This window comes from Poecilia latipinna, unplaced genomic scaffold (assembly GCF_001443285.1).
Source record: "Poecilia latipinna isolate Pla-1442-1.1 unplaced genomic scaffold, P_latipinna-1.0 Scaffold16, whole genome shotgun sequence".
In the NCBI taxonomy this organism is placed as follows: domain Eukaryota; kingdom Metazoa; phylum Chordata; class Actinopteri; order Cyprinodontiformes; family Poeciliidae; genus Poecilia; species Poecilia latipinna.
In genome coordinates this window covers 63,298-85,131 of record NW_015112632.1, presented here as the reverse complement: position 1 = coordinate 85,131, position 21,834 = coordinate 63,298, and the positions used below count along the sequence as shown (strand labels likewise).

The window sequence follows — 21,834 nt, the reverse complement described above, 5'->3', positions numbered from 1 at the left end:
TCAGTACAGACCCAGAAGAAATGGTATTAACCTAAGAGTTAAATAACAGCTCTGTGACTAAGATTATGACTCATAACTCAGTCTGTACTTTTTGCGCTGTTAACGTTTCTACTCACTGCAAACTATGTGTCATAAGTTTTTTCTGACTATTTCAACATAGAAAAAATAAATAATATACCATGCAACAGATGCAAATGATAAAAGGTTGTTTTGTTGTTTTAAAAGAAATGAACTTTCCATTTAAAGCTATGATGCTATTCTTTCTACATATCATGAGTGTGTCACTTAATTGAGTAGTTAGATACAGCAAATGAGCCTCTAAATGAGCTTAAAACGCACTATCAAAGTTAATTAACACTGGGCAGCATAATCTGTTAACTCTCTACACAATTCTCATTAAATTAAATAAGAATACTTAAAAGAAGCAGGATTTTTAAGAGTTAAACGTTATTAATAATGCCTTGGGTGGTTATCATAATTCATAAATGTCTTAATTAAAGCTTTTCTAGTGTTTAGTCTTAATCCACTTTTGTGATTACAGCATCCCACCGCATCCCATCAATGCATGCATAAATCATTCCTATCCCCCAAACAGTTAAAATATCCCTATAGCGGATCCTGAACTTCCTCACTTTGTATCTCATGGATGGCAAAATGTAGTTTCTGTGCTAAAGTAAATCAAAATATTCTTGTTACCTCAAGTTTGCAGACAAATTTGAATGTTTGATGGGAGGAAAAGAAAACTGTTGCTTCCTGGGTCTGCTTGGTCTATCAGCTTAGCCAACAGTGAACTGCAACAATAAAACTGACAAAAAAGATAACTTATTTGGATTATTACTTCAGATTGTTGTTAGGAGTCGAATCTTGTCTTGATATGCAAAAAAGTTATTGGCTGGACTTTCTTTTCTTGAAATGACCTCTGAACATCCCAGTGGGTTCAACATAGGATGTCTTAATCTGAAATAAAACTGTTAATAGTACAAAAAAACTAATAATCTTGCTGGGTAAGTTGGGTTTTAGTTTCACTGAAGGTGCAGGAATACAAAACAAAACGAAGGTTGCTGAAACTTTCAATTACATTTGGTGGAAATGGGTGCACAGGACAAAACATTGTAATTGGATCTGAAGGTTGACTAAGCCTGTACAATATTTGGCTGCTGCAGAACTTCTTTAATGCTGCTGAGTGTTTCTCTGTTTTGCTAATCCATTACTCTCTGACTCTTAAGCAAGTGCCCAGCAAATCAGTGCTCCATGCAGCGATTACGTAATCAGAACCTCATCAATTCACCAAAGGAAATTGGAGTCATTAAGCAAAAAACGGGTTCTACTGTTTCTTTCAAACACTCTTGTTTCTTGTTTAACAGGCGCGGGAAAGTCCAAAAGACTATCAGTACTTGTTCTGACAATAATGCACACCATCTGTGCAATAAAAAGGATATTCCACCTCGGCATAAAGTCATGACAAAGGCCTTCTTTAAAGGTCTTGGCAGTGGTTGTGAAATGTGGAAAATGTCCCTTTTCTGAGAGCCCGTCTGCAGTATATCGAACGCAATTCCTGTGCCGACCACAACACAGCCCTTTGGGCATGCCAGTAGGAATGACCAATTTTAGCATGAGTCATCCTCTGCAAGTCTCAAATGTTGCACTAAACGCTTGCGATGAAAACACTTCATGGATTGGAACGGCGAGGACCGCCATGTCTGCACTCACTGAGACTCACGTCACAGGTTGCAATCACTCAGTTTTCACATCCACTGCACTGTGTTCACATTACCACTGTCATATTTAGCAGATGTTTTCTGAACAAATGCAAAAAAAAAAAAAAGATTTTGAATGTTTTGAGACTGGGTCGGACCACTTGGCGGACTGCTGCTGTAACCAACTCAAACATTGATCTGTTTTACAATCAATCAAATGGAGAGTGCGTCTCAGGGTCAGCAGAGACACTATTACCCGAGGCAGATGTGGATTAATGACTGCATAAAGCTTTTTCCTCATCCTGCACATTTTATTGCCTATTTGTATTTTTTAGCACTTTCCTTTCCCAGTTTCTGCACTGTTAAATCCTACTGGCACGGGCGATATTTTATTTTTTTTCTTAGAAGAACATGCTGCACATTTATGCTTAATATCTCCTCATGATATTTATTTCCATCACTTTTCTTGAAGCAGGAATTGTTTTCTGTAATGTATTTTCCAAACATTTATGCTTCCTCCTGTTGTGCTCATCTACAGTCCGCCCGCACACTCTTCCTCAGTCTAGTCAAGAGATGCCTGGAATTATTTACTGCCTAATGGGTTACAGCAGCTCACACCAGCCCAGCGGTGCTTTACTTTATTTATCGATTCTCATTCCTTTTGTCTTATTGTGTCTGGGTGTGTGACAGTGACCATCTGCGTGTACGTGCAGGACAAGGACGCAAAAGCAAAGACGAAGAAAGAAACCCCAACAACAATAACAACAACAAGGACACTTTGCACATTTGAGTTGCTGGAGAAATGACCTGTGGATTGCAAATTGATTGATATGTTTTTTTTTTTTTTTTGAAGGCTAACGGCTGATTCCACAACAGCACGAGCTCACATCCGTTTAAATGACGTATGTATGCTTGTGCCGTACATGGGAGCGCGTGCAAACACCACAGTGACAAACATCAATCTGTGAGGAAACATGCAAATGGGTTTTAGCAGACACAACTCTTTAAATTGCAAACAAATCAATCTATAGGTGCTGCTGCACAGGTTTTGTTGAGTACATTAAACAGTGCAGAAGAGAACAGCTTTGTGTAAACACATCAAATGATGGATTTCTGCAACTATTTTTGCACTTTTATTACTCAAAGGTTGTTCTTCCTCAATTGAAGCATTAAGAAGTTTATTATTTTCGTGCCGCTAAAAGTGGAAAGTAAAACATTTAACAAATTCTGGTTTCTCTCGTCTCACTTCAAATCTATGATTTTCACCTGCATGAAAGCAAAGAAATTCAAGTTTCTCGGTGTCATATTCCTGAATGTTTGATGCAGGAAAGACTTTTTGGGGTGCAGTCTGCAGTATTGTAAGGTTTCTTCTGGTCTGTTGTGGTGAAGAAAGAACAAAAGTCATGACCCTTACCCCTGGTCCAGAGAAATGACTTATGAACGAAAAGATTAAATCACGGACATGAGCACGTTTTGTAGGCCGACTGGGTTCTGAATTAATGATGAGGAAGAGCAGGGTAGAGCTACAGCTCCTCCACAGTCAAAAGGCATCTGATGTGGTTCTCGTAACTATTCTGGATGCAGACCCAGATCCTTTCTGGGTTCTGAAAATGTAATAAGCTATAACCACTTATCTTCCCAGTGTAATCTCAGAAAGGCAGAACATGATCAGTGGATACCTTAATAAAATATTTCCCCCAAAATTTGATGAAATGCCGTTTTCAACAAAGACTTCCACTGGCTTTAGATGTTTTATTGAATAATTTGCATCAAATTTGTTATTTACATTATTTGCGAAATGTCTATTGTTGGTCAAAAGATAATTCTTTGACTTTCTGTTGTTGCTTAAGCATATTACACAATTTTAAAAATGCATTCTAAATAAACGATGTGTAACTTGTCCCTTTCTAATTGTTTACTTACACTTAAGTATTTAGTTTGCATGATAATCTGAGTCTTATCATCACCCTTATTCTAATTATTACTTTTTAACCTTTTAAATAACGCTATGGCAGTAAATGTAATAATGTTCCATTACTATTGCATTTGTTATTTGCATGTAAGTTGTTTCTTATAATTTGCTTCATCAGTTGTCAGCCTCAACCATACTGCGAATTCTGCTCTAGTACCTGAAATACATAACTACCTGTTTTATTTCTGTTGGTCATTTTTTACCGTTAGTAATTAAGCCAAATTAGAATAATTTCCAAACTGAACTAAAAAAAATAAAAAATGCTGGGAGAACATAAAAATATGAAATTGATTATTACCCATAAAACTTTCTCTAGTACTATTTTAGGTTTTTCTAACTTGTTCCAATGATTTATGTTGATTTTTGTCAGCATGGTGCAATTTTTATCCGACGACTACCTTCCACTCCAGGGTAAGTAAACAGCCTAAGCAGTGACTCCCTTATTCCTACTCACTTGGGCCAACTCCTCTGGGGGAAGGGCAAGGTGTAACAAGGCAGCCGAAAAAGGCGTTGGTCATCCATGAAGAGGCAGATGACAGAATACTTAGCAAAGGGCCAAGGCTGGGGTCCTTGGTCAGTGTCTGTACCGAGGGTCGGGAGCAGATATCACATAAGCCGTAGTAGGCCTAATCCATCACGGGCAGGATGAGAGTAATGTGGGAATGGGATCAGACACCAGAGGGCGAACAGGGCAAGACCTGAATGAAATCCTATTCACACAATTCACATAATCCAGCAGAGAAGGCAGAGGGGAAATTAAGTAGTGAAGGGAGCAGGTGAAAACAGGCAAGAGACAGGTTAGCAGAAAAGACTTGATTAGCAAGGCGAGAGAGAGAGAGTGACGCAGAAGTGAGGCATAAACATAACATTAAAAGTATGATTCATAACGCCTTGAAACATGTCCTGGGCCTTCATATGGACGTACCAAGAACACCTCAGAAGGAAGATGTCCAGGAGGCATCCAAACCAGATGCCTGAGACACCTCAACCTCTCTTATCTCGCCTCTTGATTTGGAGGAGAAGCAGCTTTACTCTCACCCTGTCCAGCAGAGTCTGTGCAGGAAACTCATGTCAGCTGATTGTATCCCTGAGTTTGTTGCTACCCAGAGTTCATGATGACAGATGAGGGTAGGAATGTAGATTGACTGTTGAATAAAGAACTTAGCTCAGCGCTCTCTCTTCACCTCGATAGATCGGTACAGCGCTCACTCCACTGCAGACAGTGCACCAATCTCTATACAGGCATGAAGATGGCGGGCAATAACTCGAGCCTCCTGCTTGAGTTCAGTGATGGCAACTCCAGAGTGGAAGAGTGCCCAACCACACTTGTGGACACTGGTTCCAGAGCCAGAGCCATGCGTTGAGGTGAGCCTGACTGTATCTCTCAACCATGACCCTTAGGGGTGGTAGACGGGTTCGTCGCCCTGAAAACTGGGTGGTCATCCCACTGGCCATCCCAAGAGAAGACCTCCATCCCCTTTAGGTTATATTCACTTCACACAAACCACCTTTTAATCGCCTTGTCTAATCAAAAGATAAATCAATAAATAAATTAAATAATGAGTAAAACACCAATGTATAGCCACAGGCAGAACGGTGACAACGTTACTCTGAATGAGTTGGAAAGTGAAGGAATGGATCACTTTTCATCCTAACTTAACATTTTTACAAACTGGCACAGGTATTATTATCATCATCATCATCATCATCATCATTATCATATATGACACTAAATGGTCTATGTGAAATGCATGTTCTCGTTTTCATCTCTACGGTCCGGAATGATGGCTTGTAGATAAAAATCAGCCGCAGGAAGAAAATTCTGCAAATGTCATATTTGATGCTCAAAGAGGGACTGCATTGCTCCTTCTGGTGTCTGTCTCTGTTCATAAGGGTCCATTTCAAAGTATCTGAGTGTGTGAGACGGGGAAAGAACTGGAGGGGTGCCTTTAACCCAAATGACCGATTACATAACATCCTAAAAAAAAAAAAAATCACTACATACAGATAACAGAAAAATAAATAAAAATAAATCCCAAAGCAGCGAATGGGTGAATGATACCAGTTCTCCCCATGGTCCTTTTCTCTTCGTGGGAATGATGCTGATATCGCCAAAACCTCGAGTCCTCTGAGTGGATTCAGGATCAATGAGAGAGAGAGAGAGAGAGCAGAAAGGGGTGTCTGCGTGTGTATTTTAAGCCACAGCTGTTGAGCTACCCGTGCTCAAACCCGGAGAGACAAGCGGAGAGCCGAGAGGAGTACACCGTCCGTCTCTTCGCTCTGCGGACGCGTGTGTAAAACCCGTCAGCTCCCGGATTTGCTTCCAACTTTTCTGTTTTTAGCTCGCTCATCTCGTCCTTGTCGCATTCCTCCGAGCGTTTGGAATGACCACTTTTCCCGCCTGCGTCGTTTCCATGTCAGCATGGGAACTGCCGTGTCCAAAAGGAAGAATCTGAGAAACGATGCGATATCTTCTGTGGCAGCAAAAGTTAGGTGAGCAACCCTCGGAGATTGCACCTCTTGGGAGGGATCTGATTCTTCCTTTTTTTTTTCCTTTTTTTTTGGTGTGTGTGGCCATGCATGCAGGTATGACAGTCGGGTGACTTGATGAATGACCACTGCGCTATCCGGGGGTTTAGTCAGCCTGCACTGCCTTGCAATGCGCATAGACGCTCCGTGCGCTTTGTCCCGTCTGTAGCCCCGGGGCGTGCGGCTGATCGGACAAGTGCTTTAAATCTCTCAGCGCTATCTCCCCAGTGCATTTGTAATAGAAACACGTAGATGCCTCTTTTTACTCTGTTGAGGCTCAGGCTTAGTCAGTCTGAATGGGGAGGAAGAGGATCCTTGCCTTCCCATGTTGTTCTGAATGAGGAGGCATCATTGTATAACCAAAGTCATGCAGAGGCAAAGCGAGGACTCGCAGGAAGCCTCTTTTGCATTCTCACTTAGAAGATACCCTGTCGGGGGCTGCCTTTCGCATCCCTCCGCCAATTAATCAATCAGTCACCTAAAATCATCGCCGTCGTGCGCTGATCACCTTCCTCTGTCAGTTGCCTGAGTCGGGCACAGAGCGGGACTGCAGGGGTTGTAAATTCACAAAAAGGAGCCAGGGTGGACGAGAGACCCCTCTGAACCCGGTCAGTGTTTTAATAAAAGACGCAACTAATTCATATTTAGCAGAAAGTCCGTCCGACGGCACGCAGGGGAAGGACCAGCATCTCTACAGGCTGCATCCATCCCGCGCTGCGCTGCTTTGAGTTGGGGCTGCGAAGCACGTGTGGCTGTGCGTTCATGTATGACAGACGGGATAGCCTCCATCCTGTCTGAGAGAGAGAGAGAAAAAAAAAAAATCAAGCATCCGTGCACCAGAGAGGGGAGTTCATAACAGGATCGAGGTGATATGTAATTCTGTCGATGAATGACCTTCAGCTGTGCAAAGTCCAACATCCACACATGTGGGCTGATGTGATATTACGTCATTCCCTCTGTCTGTGTGTGTCACGTAGCAAATCCCATATTTGGTTTTATCTGTGCGCCTTCAGGGCTGCGTGGAGTCTGTGCGCCACTTTGATGCATTCAGCTAACAAGTTGCTCTCAGAGCAGCTTGTGAGCAGTCTCACCAACTTCAATGCAATTTATTCATATGTGATTGAGCAGCATTGCTATAGGTGGTGGATAGCTGTGAAGTGGATGTGAGACGGTTTTCCAAATGTTTAAAACTAATCATCTGGAAAGTGTGGCGTGCATTTGTATTTGTATCCCCTGAACATAAAGCCAGAGTCACAATAGAAGAGTTCATCAAAGCATAATCATATGTTAGAGTGGCCTAGTCAAAGTCCAGGCCAGAGAATCTGCGCCAAGACTTGGAAATTGATTCTCACACATGCGTACAGTCACATATGACTGAATTTGAGCTATTTTACAACACATAACAGGCATATAAGTCTCCAGAAATGAAAAGCTGGTAAAGACATTCACAAAAGACTTGGAACTGCAGAGGAAAGTGGTTCTACAAAACGGTTCTCAAGGGGACTGAACATGCTTATAGTCCACATTTTGTAGATTTGTTTATTTCCCTTGCTCTTTACTTATATACCAAACTTTTGGCTGGTTAATTATATAAAATCCCAATGACATATCCGTCTAAATTTGAAGAAAAACAAAAAATTCAAGGGTTATGAATATGTTATGGCACTGCATTCATAGATAATCTGAGTCTTATGATCGCTCAGGAAATCTGAGTTTAATCTGCAAAGATACTGACACTTAATTCTGTCTTCTATTAATTTCACAGGCACTTATTTACTCATTAGAAATCAAACTTTACCTTATTGTCACAATTTCTACACTTTCAGAAGTGCATCTGTACAGCTAGTATGTTATTATACAGTCTGCACATTGCTTATTATCTAAAGTTTCCTATAAGATATCCACACAACAGTGAAACAACAAAAAAGCAAAACATTTTGCTTTACTGTTTCACAAATTCACTCCACAGCACGTGCTCTTCATTATTGCACATGCATTATGTTTTCTAGAATGCAGCTTTTCTCTTAACTCATAACCCCCCTTCCTTTTGGAAAAAAAAAAAAAAAATATATATATATATTTAAATGTTTGTGGTATCTGATTATTTATTGCTCTCTACATTATTTGACCAGTTTGAATTTGACAAGGTCCATATTTTTAGGTTTAAGTTTAAAAGTTTAACATTTGTATGCTGTAAATATCCCGCCTTATGTATTGCTCATTTTTGCAATGAGAAAAGCAGCTCTAAAGTGCATTTTTATGGTTCCCCAAATCCCCACGCAGTAATTCAAGTCTTGAGGACCAGACTTGGAAACCACTAGCCTAACATAAACTGACCGAATGATGTCGTATCTGTAGCTTAGAATACACATGTGCATTAGTGAGCTTTTTCTTTTCACAGTTTTTGAGAAGTGATGAGGTTACTAAATAACGCCAGCTTTGAAAACCATGTGTACCCCATATCTTTACCAGGAGGACCTTGGAGAAAAACTGCTGCTCCCTTGTATTGAAATCAATCAGTGGAGGTGACATCTGGTCTGGAGAGATCTTTAGCTCTTCATTTTGATTTGTTTTTTCTGGTCTTATCTGAAGAAAACATCAAGACAAACATATTCTGAGAGTTTTTGGATCCACCAGAATGAACTGGAGAGTTTTTCAAGATGGATGGAAGCAGATGTATTTAAAAGTTAAGACACTCTGATTGGTCGTTTAAAACATTGTAGCATAATGTGTTTCTTGTCCAGATTTCGTCCCATGAGTATCAAGACACAAACCCAGTATCAAATTGGCAAACGGTTTCATGTTAATGCAACATCTACCAGCATTAGGCATTTAAAACATCAAACAGTACATACACAAGGCTGAAATAATAATAATAATAATAATAATAATAATAATAATAATAATAATAATAATAATAATAATAATAATAATAATAATAAAAACATACATACTTATTTGTGGACTGTCACTTTAAAGCTTTGAGATTGTTCTATCTTACATAACAAGTTTAGGTAATTGAGCTGAAAGTCACTTGTATTACATATTAATAGTGATTTTAACAAGAGAGTCTGTCAGGATTTGCTCACTTCATTGATTAAAGAGTTTGGCACATGCATGCTGGCTTTACTTACCAGCCCTGGAGTTTGTGGTTTGGTCTGCAGAGTTTTGTCTCCGGTCCACTAAATAGTTTTTAATAGGCTTAATGCTGCAGGAAAGTGGTGGGAATACTGAGTCCGCCATCCCTACAGTTATGTCAGCATGGTGTGCCAGATTTAAAAAGCACTCATCAGGATTATTATATCAAGCAATTACAAAGTGCTTGTCTTCATACGGAGGCTCATTTGAGGAAACAAGCTAATGTGAATTACAAAAATTTTTAGCCACAGAACGAAAACACTCGAGAGGGCTTGGCTTAATGTGTGTAATTTTATGCACATTTATGTATCTGCGAATATGAAACAGATCAGCCAAGACAAGAGAGAGGTTACATCTTATTTACACACCTAAATTCAGTTCTCCCGAGTGAGAAAACAAGCGCTTTGATCTGCCTCAGAGGAGAGCTGCGTCGTGGCTCGGATGAATGGTGGAGGACAACGGGGTTCACGAAACCGTGAGGCTGTGAAAAATGGCATGCGAGATGAAAGGGCTGGCTTTGACAGAGGGATGCAAATGAAATATTATGTCTTAGTTTATGCAGGTCAGCCACCTGGCTGACTTTGTTGTTGGTCTGCAGTCACAGACCTAAGAACGTTATATAACTTTTTGTCCTGCTTTCCACTGATCATATTTGATTAAAAAAAAAGCATGTTCATGTGCAGACTTCTTTCTGATTATTTAAAAAATATTTTTTTATAAACACTTCCATATTGGTGTGACCTGTATCTTAATTTATAGAAAATCATTGTAAGACATTTATCCTATTCTATGTTTTCTTTTCTCCTCTCTGCTTCAATTAAGCAGTAATTGTTGCTTTAAATCCGCTGAATGAGGTTGAATTTGGTTGATTGCAGTTTGAGAAAATGAGGGTTCCAGCTGTGCTCTGGTTTTTGTTGTTTTGTTTTTTTACTCTGAAATTGAGCCTATTCATTTTCAAATTACTGTCATTCTAGAAACCAATGGCAAATTTAACTTGCTGATTACGAGGACCACTTAACACAAACGCAGAAGTGTGTATTACAAGTCACCCATGTGGAACAATATTGTGGATATTTTAAGTTTTATCTGTATTTTTTTGGCAAAAGATCTTTTGCAATGATGCAGATATAGGTCATGAGTACTTTATTGGTTCTGGCCATTAAGGCGTAAACAAACACATAAAAAGAATATTGTTACACTTGGTTTATATTTTCCATGTATGCCATTATTTAAGTCTCATTGAGCTCAGAAATCTTTTTAGCCACAAAGACTTGTCTAAAGTAGCAATAACTCAAATCAAAAGTGAATAAAACAGGTAAATACAATAAAACAGAATAGCTGGTAAAAAGGAAACCCGGCTGCTTGCTTTAAGTTTTTAGCTTTCGAGCGATCCCTCTTCATAATCAAGAATGTGGTGACAGTGGAGAAGAACCAGTCCCTGAAATCACAGATCCAAAAGTTGTTTCAATGGGGAGGAACAACAGACACACATAAACACTGGACACTTTTAATGGAGCAGAAAATCAAAGGCAGTACACATAGGTCATTATAGCAATTAATCAGAAAATCATTCAGTCCCGGAAAGAACTCCATAACACAGAAAAAAAACTGCACCAGGTGTACTTTTGATGATTGAGAAAAAACAAAGAGAACTCTAAATTAATCCCAGGAGTACTTGCCATTAAATTGCAATTCCTTTAAAAGAAAAACAGCTCCACACAGAAAATCTGAGCCAGGTGTACTTTCTATGATAAATAAAATCCAAAAGAAGACACAAAATGATAGCAGCTCAGTCACAAAAACAATGACCCACTTTTTATTCTCTATGAAACTATGAGTTGTAAATCTGATGCTTAGTCTGCTTGTGGTTCAGTCAGGTTTTTTTTTTTTCAATTCAAATGCCTAATAAAGACCACAATTACTTAATTAAGCTAATTTATTATATATTCTATGCAATAACTCTTCTATATTAGTGCAGTAAACAGATCGGCCGAGTTTGATCTTCCTGTTACAACTTATATAAACATTAAATTACTCTACACTTATCACGGCCACATAACTCTTCGCGTGACATGGTGGTTGCTTTCGGCCATAAGCGTGCTGACATTTCCACCCGCTCCCTGATCAAATATCCCACAATTCACTGCACTTTCAGGAGACCCATTAAGTCCCATCGACCCCCTAAGTTATGCGACAAGCCTCTCAACAGGTCCTCAACACCCTTACTGTGCACATTAGTGCACAGATGCTGCTCTGCATGTGTGTGTTTGTCAGAGGCACGATTCAATTAGAGCTTCTGAGAGGAAGATTCGATTAAGGAGCATTAAGAATGAGGAACTTCTTTTTTTAGCAGCTTCTTGTTTACCCGAGGGAGGTATCACTTCTAATGATATTCAGAACAAGACGAGTTTCCCCTTCTTTTTCCTGTGCGGAGCGAGTGGTTGAAGCATATTGCATTGCATAAGAATGTAATTAGGCAATTTGCACATGACACATGAAAGACAACTCAGAAAAAGTGAGTGTGAACAGCGGCTGAGGAACTGGAAGACCTACGCTGAAAACTATTAGAGACAGAAGCCAAACAAACGACTGATAAAGTGGGATGGGAATACAATTGTTCTTGCTTTTTATGTTTGTCAACAGAAAGCAAATATGGATTAAAAAAAGAAAACACTTAGAATTTGACATAGTTCTACTATTTTTCTGTTTTTGGTACTTCATAATTCTGTCTAAATTATGTAAAAGATGTGCAGCTCTTTGAAAGAAATAGAGAATATTCTTGCACATAGTTAAGAGGTCAAGTGTATTTAAATGAGTATGATTCATTTCACTTATAAAACAAAGGCATAATTATTCTCACTGTTGCTTTTTTTTTTTACAGTAATTTAGAGATTATGTGTTTTATAGGAAGTTGAGGTGGCATACATTCGTTTTTGGATAGCTCCTATAGGGTCCAATTGCAGATTATGACTTTTATTAATGTCCAGACCTGCTTTCAGGCCTACATTAGACTCCAGGGTACAACAGAGGAGCTCACAGATGATTGAACACCTGCTAGACGTCTGGGTTATTATGTAACTTCAAATCAAACTCAAACCATCACCCCTCCACCACCGTGCTTTTCCCCAATTGTTCTGTCATGAACCTTATCATGTAATATGTTTGCTGTTTTTCTCCAGTCACATGAACATGAGCAGAAACTTGATGAAAAGTACATAATTTTGCTTAGTTGATTATTTCCAGTACAAACAGAATGTAATCCAAAATTACCTGAAACTGGAAAAGTCTGCTCTTTCATTTATTTAATGTCAGAATGAGAAATAATATATTGTGTATCTTCACTGCAAAGTTAAGTTTTACAGTTCAGTGTTTCTTTCCAACAGTCCTGGCTGTTCCATCAATTTTAGTAAGTCAAATCTGAACCAAATCCAGGGCACTAAACTTTAGTCTGTTTCATCTAACTTCCCTTTCCTACTCAGTCTACCGTTTCTAGTATTTTTATCGCACTTTTAACTGCTAAAGCATTTGTGAATCACAGATTGCAAATTAGATTGAATAGACACATATATGCTCTTGAGGCGTTAAGTAAATGAAAGATGTTAGTTTTAGTATTTGGCTCTGAATTGTTAATTTATTTCCACCAGACAGAGATAAGTCTCTGTTGTCTTGTTTATCTTTCGCATCTCCATTGTGCTGACTAAGCTCTCCATCTGCTTCAGTTTCCCCAAGTTTACTCCAGCTTTCATTGTTAACATGTCCCCCAATTTGTCTACGTGCGCTCCGCTTCCTGCTCAGAAACACCCCCCTCCTCCCGGGCGCGTTTCTCCTTAAAACCCCTATCACATGTCCGAGAGCATGCGGGGCGAATTTTATATCCGCCTGCCTGCCCAGCCTTTTCCTTTTCCATTTTTCTCTGCCGTGTGTGTGTGTGTGTCTCCCTGCTGCCTCGTCACACACCTGCATCTCTACCGTCCTGTTCTCCCCAGACATATATGAAGCACAATGGAAACCTCACACAGCTCAACACAGACAGAGGTTCCTTTAATAGTCAGACTGAGAGGTTTCCAATTCCTCTCATGTATAATGGATGAGGCGAGTCTCTCGCACTATTGTTTGGGAATTTAAATCAGAATCCAGAGTGCTGAATGAAGAAATGGGAGGGCAAAATGAATCTGAGACCTTCTAAGAGAGACCTAATGATTACAGCTAACACCCCCTTTCATTGCAGCCTTGTGCAGTAATCATCGTAGTGTCAGTCTCTAGATATAATCAGAAATGTGTGTGCATACACTCAACCTGTGAAAACACTCTTTCACTCTCAGAGAACGCCACTATACGGCCCTGGAGGTTATATATTTCAGAGGAGATGCAGCAGAGCATCCTTGCAGCTGCATGGCGCTCTATTTTTAGAATGAGTAGTGAAGGAATCTTGAGGGTGTCGCAGCATGTGCAAAGCCTCTCGGTTCCTGTTATGTCGCCACTAAACTGTATCAGAGCCTTACTCACTTTTGTCATCCCCATTAGCAGAGGAGGAGACGAGAGAATTCCGTGAGCATGGAAAAACTTTTTGATTTATGCCTGCAGTGTCAGAAAACAGAATTAGACGGCTGGAAAAAGTCATTTAACGCTGCAACGTTTCAGTTTTACTTAATGAGTTTGGGCCTTTTTGTGAAACATAGTTTTTTTTTTTCTGATTGACAGTTCAGTGTTACAATGCCTTGCACAAGCATTCACACTTTTCGATATTTTGTCATAATCCAAACACTTTAAGGTACTTCATGTAGTACAAACTGCTTTCCTGCCTATAGCCATCACCATGTACAAAAAACATTTTGAAGAATCTTTAATTAATATGAGTTACAACAGCATTTAATTTCCCTTTGGGATCAATAAAGTATTTTTGAATTTGAATTGTTTACAGGTCATTCTTTGATCTTCCACCTGTTGACTGTGTCAATGTAATAAGTGTTAATTGAACATGTCTTATAATGTTCTTTTAACAAGAGCTTAATTCTCGACTGTGGCTTTCTCCAATTTCTCCAGAGTTGCCGTTTCTTTGTTACTCTGATTAATGCTTTTCTTGCTCAACTCGTTGGTTTTGCTACATTGCTGACTCTTAGCAGCTTTGCAGTAAGCAAACTGGCATTGATTGATCGCTTCATTTTTGGATGTTGAGTTTAAAAGGGCTTTGTGATATGTTGAAAGTTTGAGATATTGTTTTTTAACCAAACCCAACTCCACTTTAACCTTTATTTTCTGCAGCTTTCTCATTGACCTGTCTGCTATTTCCCTCTGGTTGTCAGGAAACTATTGGTTCATTTTTCTCTAACAAACGTCTGAGGCCTTAACAGAAGAGATTGATTAATACTGAGATTAAATTTCACTCTGAACAACGAATATATGATCTGGAAAGCAATTAGATTTGTTTAGTGGTTATTAGAGTAAAGGGGCTTCAATATAAATTAAAATTTATATAGCTGTATTGTTTTTTTTAATCAATAGAATCAAGCATTTACAATTAAGAGCTGCTTTCTGTTGGTATATCATGTAAGACTTAATTCATTAAGAGTCATCGATATTAAAAAAAAAAAACTCTTCAGACATGCATACATCGGCTGGCCAACCTTCCCAAAACCTTGGAAATAAGTTTAACTGAATAAGGAACTCTGAAACCCCTGAAAACTTGACCATCAATGTGAATAGGATCTGTTTTTACAGCAACGTTGCTCTTTCTGGGATTCAGTGTGTATGTGTGACCTGTGAACTCACTGGTCTGGACAAGCTTCAATAATTGAAGCCACTGGCAGGCAGCAGGGGAGCTCTTATAGATTATCCTTCAGTGGAAATCTCCAGTACAGGAAGGAGTCTCTGTATTGTCTGTCTATTCTTATGTTTATTGTCAGGAGTAATTATATGACTGCAAATCAAATCATAATGGATTGCTGCTTTCAGCATAAATTTAGTTGAAGTTAAGGACAGGCAGTCTGGTGGCAGAGTTATGGATGGATTGCTCACAAATACACTTGTAAGCGAACAGAAATTACCATAAATATGCTCTTTGGCCTTGTGGAAACCCTTTCCAGAATAGTTGAAGCTGGCATAAGTGCATAGAGTGCACCAACATCCCAGTAAGTCTTATGGGATGAAATGTATTTCATGCATGTGAAGTCAGAGGAGCAAATACTTCTGGCAGTATATACTACATACTGTTATCTGCTTGTGTGACTAATAGTGCTTAGCTAATAGTCACTGATCCCAAAGATCAATAAATCCAACTTAACCAACTTTTAACAAGCAAAAGTTCAAATCAGACATGGCGTCATCCTCATATCTAAGATTGACATTCCGTACAAATCAAGCACAGCAGAAGAATTGTGTTTTATGTTATAATTTTCCCTTAAGTCCACAAGATGACCTGTCAGATTTAAGACTTAGCGTTAGCTAATTACTTTTGTCACCACTGGAACAAATCGAGATGCAGAGGAAGTTGCATCTTTGTTATGCATTTCTAATAAAAAAAAAAATGCAGGCTCGGTTTCATATATTTTTATCTCTTATTTGAAATGTGTTGTGTCGCAAAAGGCACCACCAGCCGACAGAAGCCTTTCGTCGTTCAGCGTAACTTTGCGTAGCTCTACTCATCGTGGTAATATTGATGAACGAGACAAGTTGTTGACCCTTTTCAAATGTATATCCTTAATAATTGTTCAAACATGTGAAAATCTGTTCCTGCTCATAATTAGTAAGTTAGGCCTTAAAAGTGTAACTGGCATTGTGAACATATCAGGTTATGAAAACTATTCAAGCTGCAAATGAATGAGGGATGTTTTGTTATTTAATTTTCTTAGCACAACAGGTATAGCATCTGTATTTTAATAGAGGACAGGGAAGTCAGACTAACACAGTTAATATGCTGTTTCAGTTTGCTTGCCCTTGAGAAACTTTGTGGATATCTAAAAGTAACAGTACAAAAATGTTAAATTATGCAGCTTTAAGCCAAAATTACCAATAAGACAAGACACAGTAAAAGAGTAAAACAGCGAAAAGATACAAAAATTTCAAACCTGCACCTGCAGCCAGTAAGTGTTTGCCCTCAATGTGTCAGAGACACAGTAACTACATTTCCCTCCCATGGGATCGGCCTGGAGGCTACTAAAAGGGAGAAAAATAAAGTTAAGTCTGCAAACGTTGCAGGTTGCAGAAAACCAAAATCTTTGATGAAGATAATTGTTTAATTGTACAAGGAGTCTGGCTTTCAAACCAGCATGTGCTCAGCTTCTGGATGCTACTATCGATTGTCTTACAGCCTCCACATGCCTTCATGTGAAACTCTGTGGAATACATGTGGGTCAATACAAGACAAAAGATGCAAATGCACAGCAATTTCAACAAAAATCTGTGGAAATCGGATTGATCGACTAATGAAAACTGCGGCAGAAACATTTACATTACTTAGTGGCTGTGGAAGAATTACTTGTTGCAGGAGAGATGCAGACATCATCATGTATAAACTATGCTTTAAACACTTTTAAAGGAAAGTCAGTGTGTCTTCATGAGGTATTTTGACTAGCAGAATGCTGTGTACCACTTTTTAAGGCTAAATACAGTGTAAAATTTGGAAGTGCCACATATATATATGTATATATATATATATATATATATATATATATATATATACATATATATATATATATATATATATATATATATAGATATATATAGATATATATATTTTTTTCTCTTTTTTCTCTCTTTTTCTTTTGCTTTTTATAGACGCCGGCTGGAGGTCTTGTCTCTATCCCCAGCGGTCATTGGAGAGAGGCAGGGGACACCTGCACAGATCACCAGTCCATCACTGGGCAACACAGACACACACAGGATAGACAATTTAGAGAGACCAGTTAAGCTATCTGTCACAGTTTTGAACTGTGGGAGGAATCTGAACCAACGCATGCAGGAGGAGAACATGTAAACTCCATGCAGAAAGATCCCAAGGCTGCATTTGAACCCAAGGTTGCTGCAAAGCAACAGGGCTGCCAACTGTGACATCATATAGCCTGTGAAGTCAATAAACAAACTGAGACCATAATTATCCACACTACTTCTCATTCGGTTGAATAAACCACATAAGCTTGGCAGGAGGGTTAGCAAAGTATATATATATACTACACAGTCTATAAAGTTGAACTAAGTAGACTTTTCAATAATATTCTAATTTACTGAATGTGTGTGCGTGTGTGTGTGTGTGTGTGTGCGTGTGCGTGTGTGTGCGTGTGTGTATGCACCTTGATGTTAACAAGGTGCCAAACTGAACTGGTTATGATAGCAGATTAAAAATGCTGTAGTTGTTGAGTTTTAGAGTTCTTGAGTTCTTCCCGTCTATTTTCAGCACATCTCTGAGCATGTGTCTCCACTTTGCTGTCAAGTTTGAGTATTTCTTTCTGACACGTGGACAGTTAGACATGCAAACGCACTTGCCTGTTCTCAGTAAATCCACCAGCGTTAACTGAGGTCACGCTGTGAAATTACATCGAGTAAAAACTGTCCTTCACTCTGTGTCCTGCTGCTGTCTCATTGTCTCGGTTTCAGACTCAGATTGGCTGAAGAGGGAAGATAAAACTGCCATATCTTAATCTGTGGGTGGCACAAGCTTTCAAAGAAGGCAATTAGGATTATATTTTATAGTTCCCTTGCCCTTTTTCTCCATTCTCCTCTTTCCTTTTGTCTTGTCTCCAGCTCATCCGTCCCCTCCAGCCCATGAATTAATTCCTTTGTGTGTGTATGTCGTTGTTTGTGTATCCCCACAGAGCAGCGCGAGCATTTGGAGAGTACCTGTCCCACACGCACCCTGAAAACCGAAACGGATCAGGTCAGCGTCTCTGTCGTCCCGCCATTTGTCCATCCCTCTGTCCTCTGCTGTGTTTTCCTTTGAGGTTTTAATCCTTCCTCCACCTGCTTCACCTCATCCTCTACTGAAATGCCAGGCTGTGCTCACTAGTGTGTCACTACAACCGCTGACAACCACAGGGATGATGATGATGATGTTGCTGTATCTGCTGTGCCATCCTAAGCTTTTTCTTCCTCTACTTCCTCCTCCTCAGCTTGAGTGGTTTTACAATTAGCTTATACTGATATTTCTGTGTTCGTCTCCTTCTTTCACATTGTAGCTCATCTTCTGTGTGAAACCTTGGTGGCTCCGGATCCAGAGTCGCCAAGAGACGCGACTGGACTCAACAACAACAACACTCACCTCCCTCCCTGCTCCTCTGCTAAAGGCTGTACGGACAAACCAGATCCTATCCTGGCAAAGGAAAAGCTGGGCCTAATCCAGCCTGCTCTCCCATCCATCTCAGTTTCTACCAAACCGACTGGTCTCTCGCTTGAACATAGCTTTGCAGCAGAGGAGGACCAGAAGACGTCATTTGAGTGCACCCGTGTGTACACCATCTCCTCCCAGCACGGCATGCTGATGAGCAGTGGCCGGGGCAGCAAAGAGAGCCTAGAACTGGACATCCTGAAGGAGAAGTCCGGGAGCGGTGGGGTGGGGTCTAGAGGTGGCCCAGTCCAGCCCTCCACCTCCCCGTCCTCTGCCTCCTCATCTCCAACCCAGTACATCCGCTCGAGCAGCAGCCGAGGCATCAGCAGTTGTAGCCACACTCACCACTGCAATCACCACCACCACCACGCCCCCGTCTCTGGAATAAACGCCTCCTCTAGCAGCGGCGGCATCAGCGGGGCAAGCTGTAGCGGCAGTCACCAACAGCAGCAGCAAGTGGGTGCAGGATCCCACTCCCATCACACGACCCACCACCACGCCCATCATCACCATCACCTATCCCAGCCCCCGCTGCAGACCTCTGTCAGCGCGCACAACATCCGCAGCCTCGGCGAAGGCGCGAAAGGAGAAGCGGAGTGCAGCGGGCTTGCTTGCGACTCGTGCAGCGGCGCGCCTTCGCGTAGCCAGGGGTCGCTGGACCTGGAAAGTACATCCAGAGAGGCAGGCAAGCAGCACCGACGCCTAGAGCGGATGTGGAGTGTGGACCGGGTGACTGGGCTGGAGAGAGGTGAGAGGGTGGATGACACAGAGGAAGCGAGAGGCGCTGAGATTCAAAAAGGGAAGGGGTTGGCATGTGACCCAGTTTCTCTGGGCTCACTATTATTGGACCAGAGAAGAAATAACATTTGAGCATTTCACTTTCTCTAAAAAAAAATTTAAAAAAATAGCAGTAAGAGCTTTTTTGTTGTTTCTAGGGGTGTAACAAGATCTTGGAGATTTCTCTTGCAAAGCATTTTGCCTGATAAAGTAAGCAAAAGCTGTATTTATTAGGTCCTGTTGTGAAAGTGCGTAACATCCCGGATCCATGATTGAGGCTTTTATTTTGACGTAGAAAAAGCAGTAGCATGGAAAAAGTGTCCATCACTTTAACATTTTAGGTAGTTATTTGAAAAGAAGAAGCATCGAGAGACAAGTACTTTGTAAAACACTGTGATTTTGACTCCTTGTTTGGGCTGAATAGCATGCAGCAGTTGCAAACCCAACATCATGTATTGTTTTGTCTCGTGAGAAGAATGTACCGTTACACCCCTAGTTGTTTTACTTTCTGATGTTGACAGACAAACAGACACACAATCGCATACACTTCAAATGCATTTCTTCTCCGGTCTGCTGGGGACTGAAGGGTTGGTGTTAGATGTGAAGTGGTGGTCTGCATTTCCTGATTCTTCGTCTAACCGTTTCTCCTCTGCTGTCTCTTCCCCTCGTTTCTCCCTCTCTCCATTTGTGGAGTGGTGCACTGTGAGGTGCTGGTGCTGGTTTTGTGCTTTTCTTCTACATTCATTGCGATACTTTCCCCTTGTACAGTGCACAAATTGTTTTCTTTTGTCTGCTAACTTTGGAACTCCAATTTTTCTCTCAAATTGCAGAGGACACCAACTGGTTCCCCAAGGAAAACATGTTCACCTTCCAAACAGCCACAACAACAATACAAGCGTAAGTTTCTCACATCCTAGTCATGTAAACTTAAACTTAGTAAAGTCCAGGACATATCTAGTAAACACACAAAATAAAGATTATTATTATCATCATGTATGAAATTAGACTTGTTTCAAATTTCCCAAGCTTTAAAAAAATTGTCAGTGTCCTGCAGAAAACTTCTTCCAAATCTATTAAATGTTGAGTGATTTTATTGTTAGTTTATAGTAATAATACTGCAACAGTGCATTTTTTAAAGCAGAAATATGGAGCAAATACAAACATTTCACATTTAAATAAAAAAATAAATACATTCAAAATCTACTTTCCGGCATTGCAGTTGATAAATCATAGCTTTAACTTTATTATTCTCCACTTATGTGCCCACACAATAAAACTGAACTACTGCAAATATAAATAGCAGTAGGATTAGATAAGAAATTTGTCCTTCAGGAGCAGGAGTGAGGCTTTATGTAAACTAGTTAAAATACTGAGAAAACTAAGAAGTTCTGCAGGTTAACCTTTAATTAGTACTGAAACCAATAGATTAGCAATTTTGTCGTTGCATCTAGAAAAGTTATATAAATTTTCCCTCCCTTCCTTCCTCCGGTCCTTCTCTTCTGCGTCCAGACTGCAAATTAATCTCGTAAGCTTGAAGGCATTCCTTTACAGTCAGAGAAGGAAGTAAATGTAAAATATTAACTTGTAAATATTGGAAAAAATTAAAGCAAAACAAGAAAAAGTCCAGATAAGCCAAGATAGAAGAACTGCACCACAAATACGTCTGCTAGCATGAGTTTCAGATGGTGCACCAACAACAGGAGTCACTTGAAAATGAAATTGTTATTCAGGTGATCTGTTTATGTCAGAAGTAGGCTAACATTTTTAAATGCATTGTTTGGACTTTCCCCTCTGAGTCTTTGGATCTTGGCTTAGTTGTTCATGATTAAAGTTTAAAATCCTACACGGTTCATCTACTTCACAAATATGCGCCATTTCAATGCTCATAAAAGATAAATTATCAAGTGGAGTTATTAGCAAATAATTTATTCATGGTGACCAAACACTGACATGTTTCACTGTTTTGTTTTCCTCTGTTTTTGCTTTCGGATGTTTTTTTGGAAATAGGATATCGTAAGTATTACTCTCTCTCTGTTTTTCCTTATTGTAAAACTTAACCTTAACTCCTGCTGCTTAACACTGATGTGCACAATTAACATTCATTCATATATTATATCACAGAAAACTAGTTTGTGTCCAGGAAAATTTACTATTGTGTGTACCAATTGAGTACTATAGTGGTTTGTATCTTCCGACTTGCAAACCGTACATAAAATCTTTCTCAAAGCTCTGCCCTATTGATTGACAGCTAATGGATGTCGTGTGAGAACCGTTACAACAAAGTCAAACAGCAGAAAGTTACAGGATTTCATGCAACAAGAGATAAAGTCCAGAATAATCCACTGAAGCCGAGTTGACGTGCCAGGCTGAAGTCTGGAAAATGACTCTGCTGGATGACCTAAGCT

The 21,834-nt window shown here is 39.9% G+C and overlaps 1 protein-coding gene across 4 annotated transcripts in view; it reads left to right on the top strand.

Moving 5' to 3' along the window:
• Positions 1-3,962: 3,962 nt before the first annotated feature.
• Positions 3,963-21,834, top strand: part of nsmfa (NMDA receptor synaptonuclear signaling and neuronal migration factor a) — a 39,372-nt gene continuing 21,500 nt past the window's right edge. The window contains exons 1-5 of one of the 4 annotated variants that reach the window (XM_015033534.1): positions 3,963-6,162; positions 18,144-18,205; positions 18,504-19,400; positions 20,260-20,326; positions 21,437-21,442. In XM_015033534.1, the coding sequence (XP_014889020.1) occupies positions 6,092-6,162; positions 18,144-18,205; positions 18,504-19,400; positions 20,260-20,326; positions 21,437-21,442 (1,103 nt within the window). In that variant the 5' untranslated portion in view covers positions 3,963-6,091. The remainder of the gene's footprint in view (positions 6,163-18,143; positions 18,206-18,503; positions 19,401-20,259; positions 20,327-21,436; positions 21,443-21,834) is intronic. The other 3 variants (XM_015033543.1, XM_015033550.1, XM_015033560.1) reach the window with 3 other exon arrangements.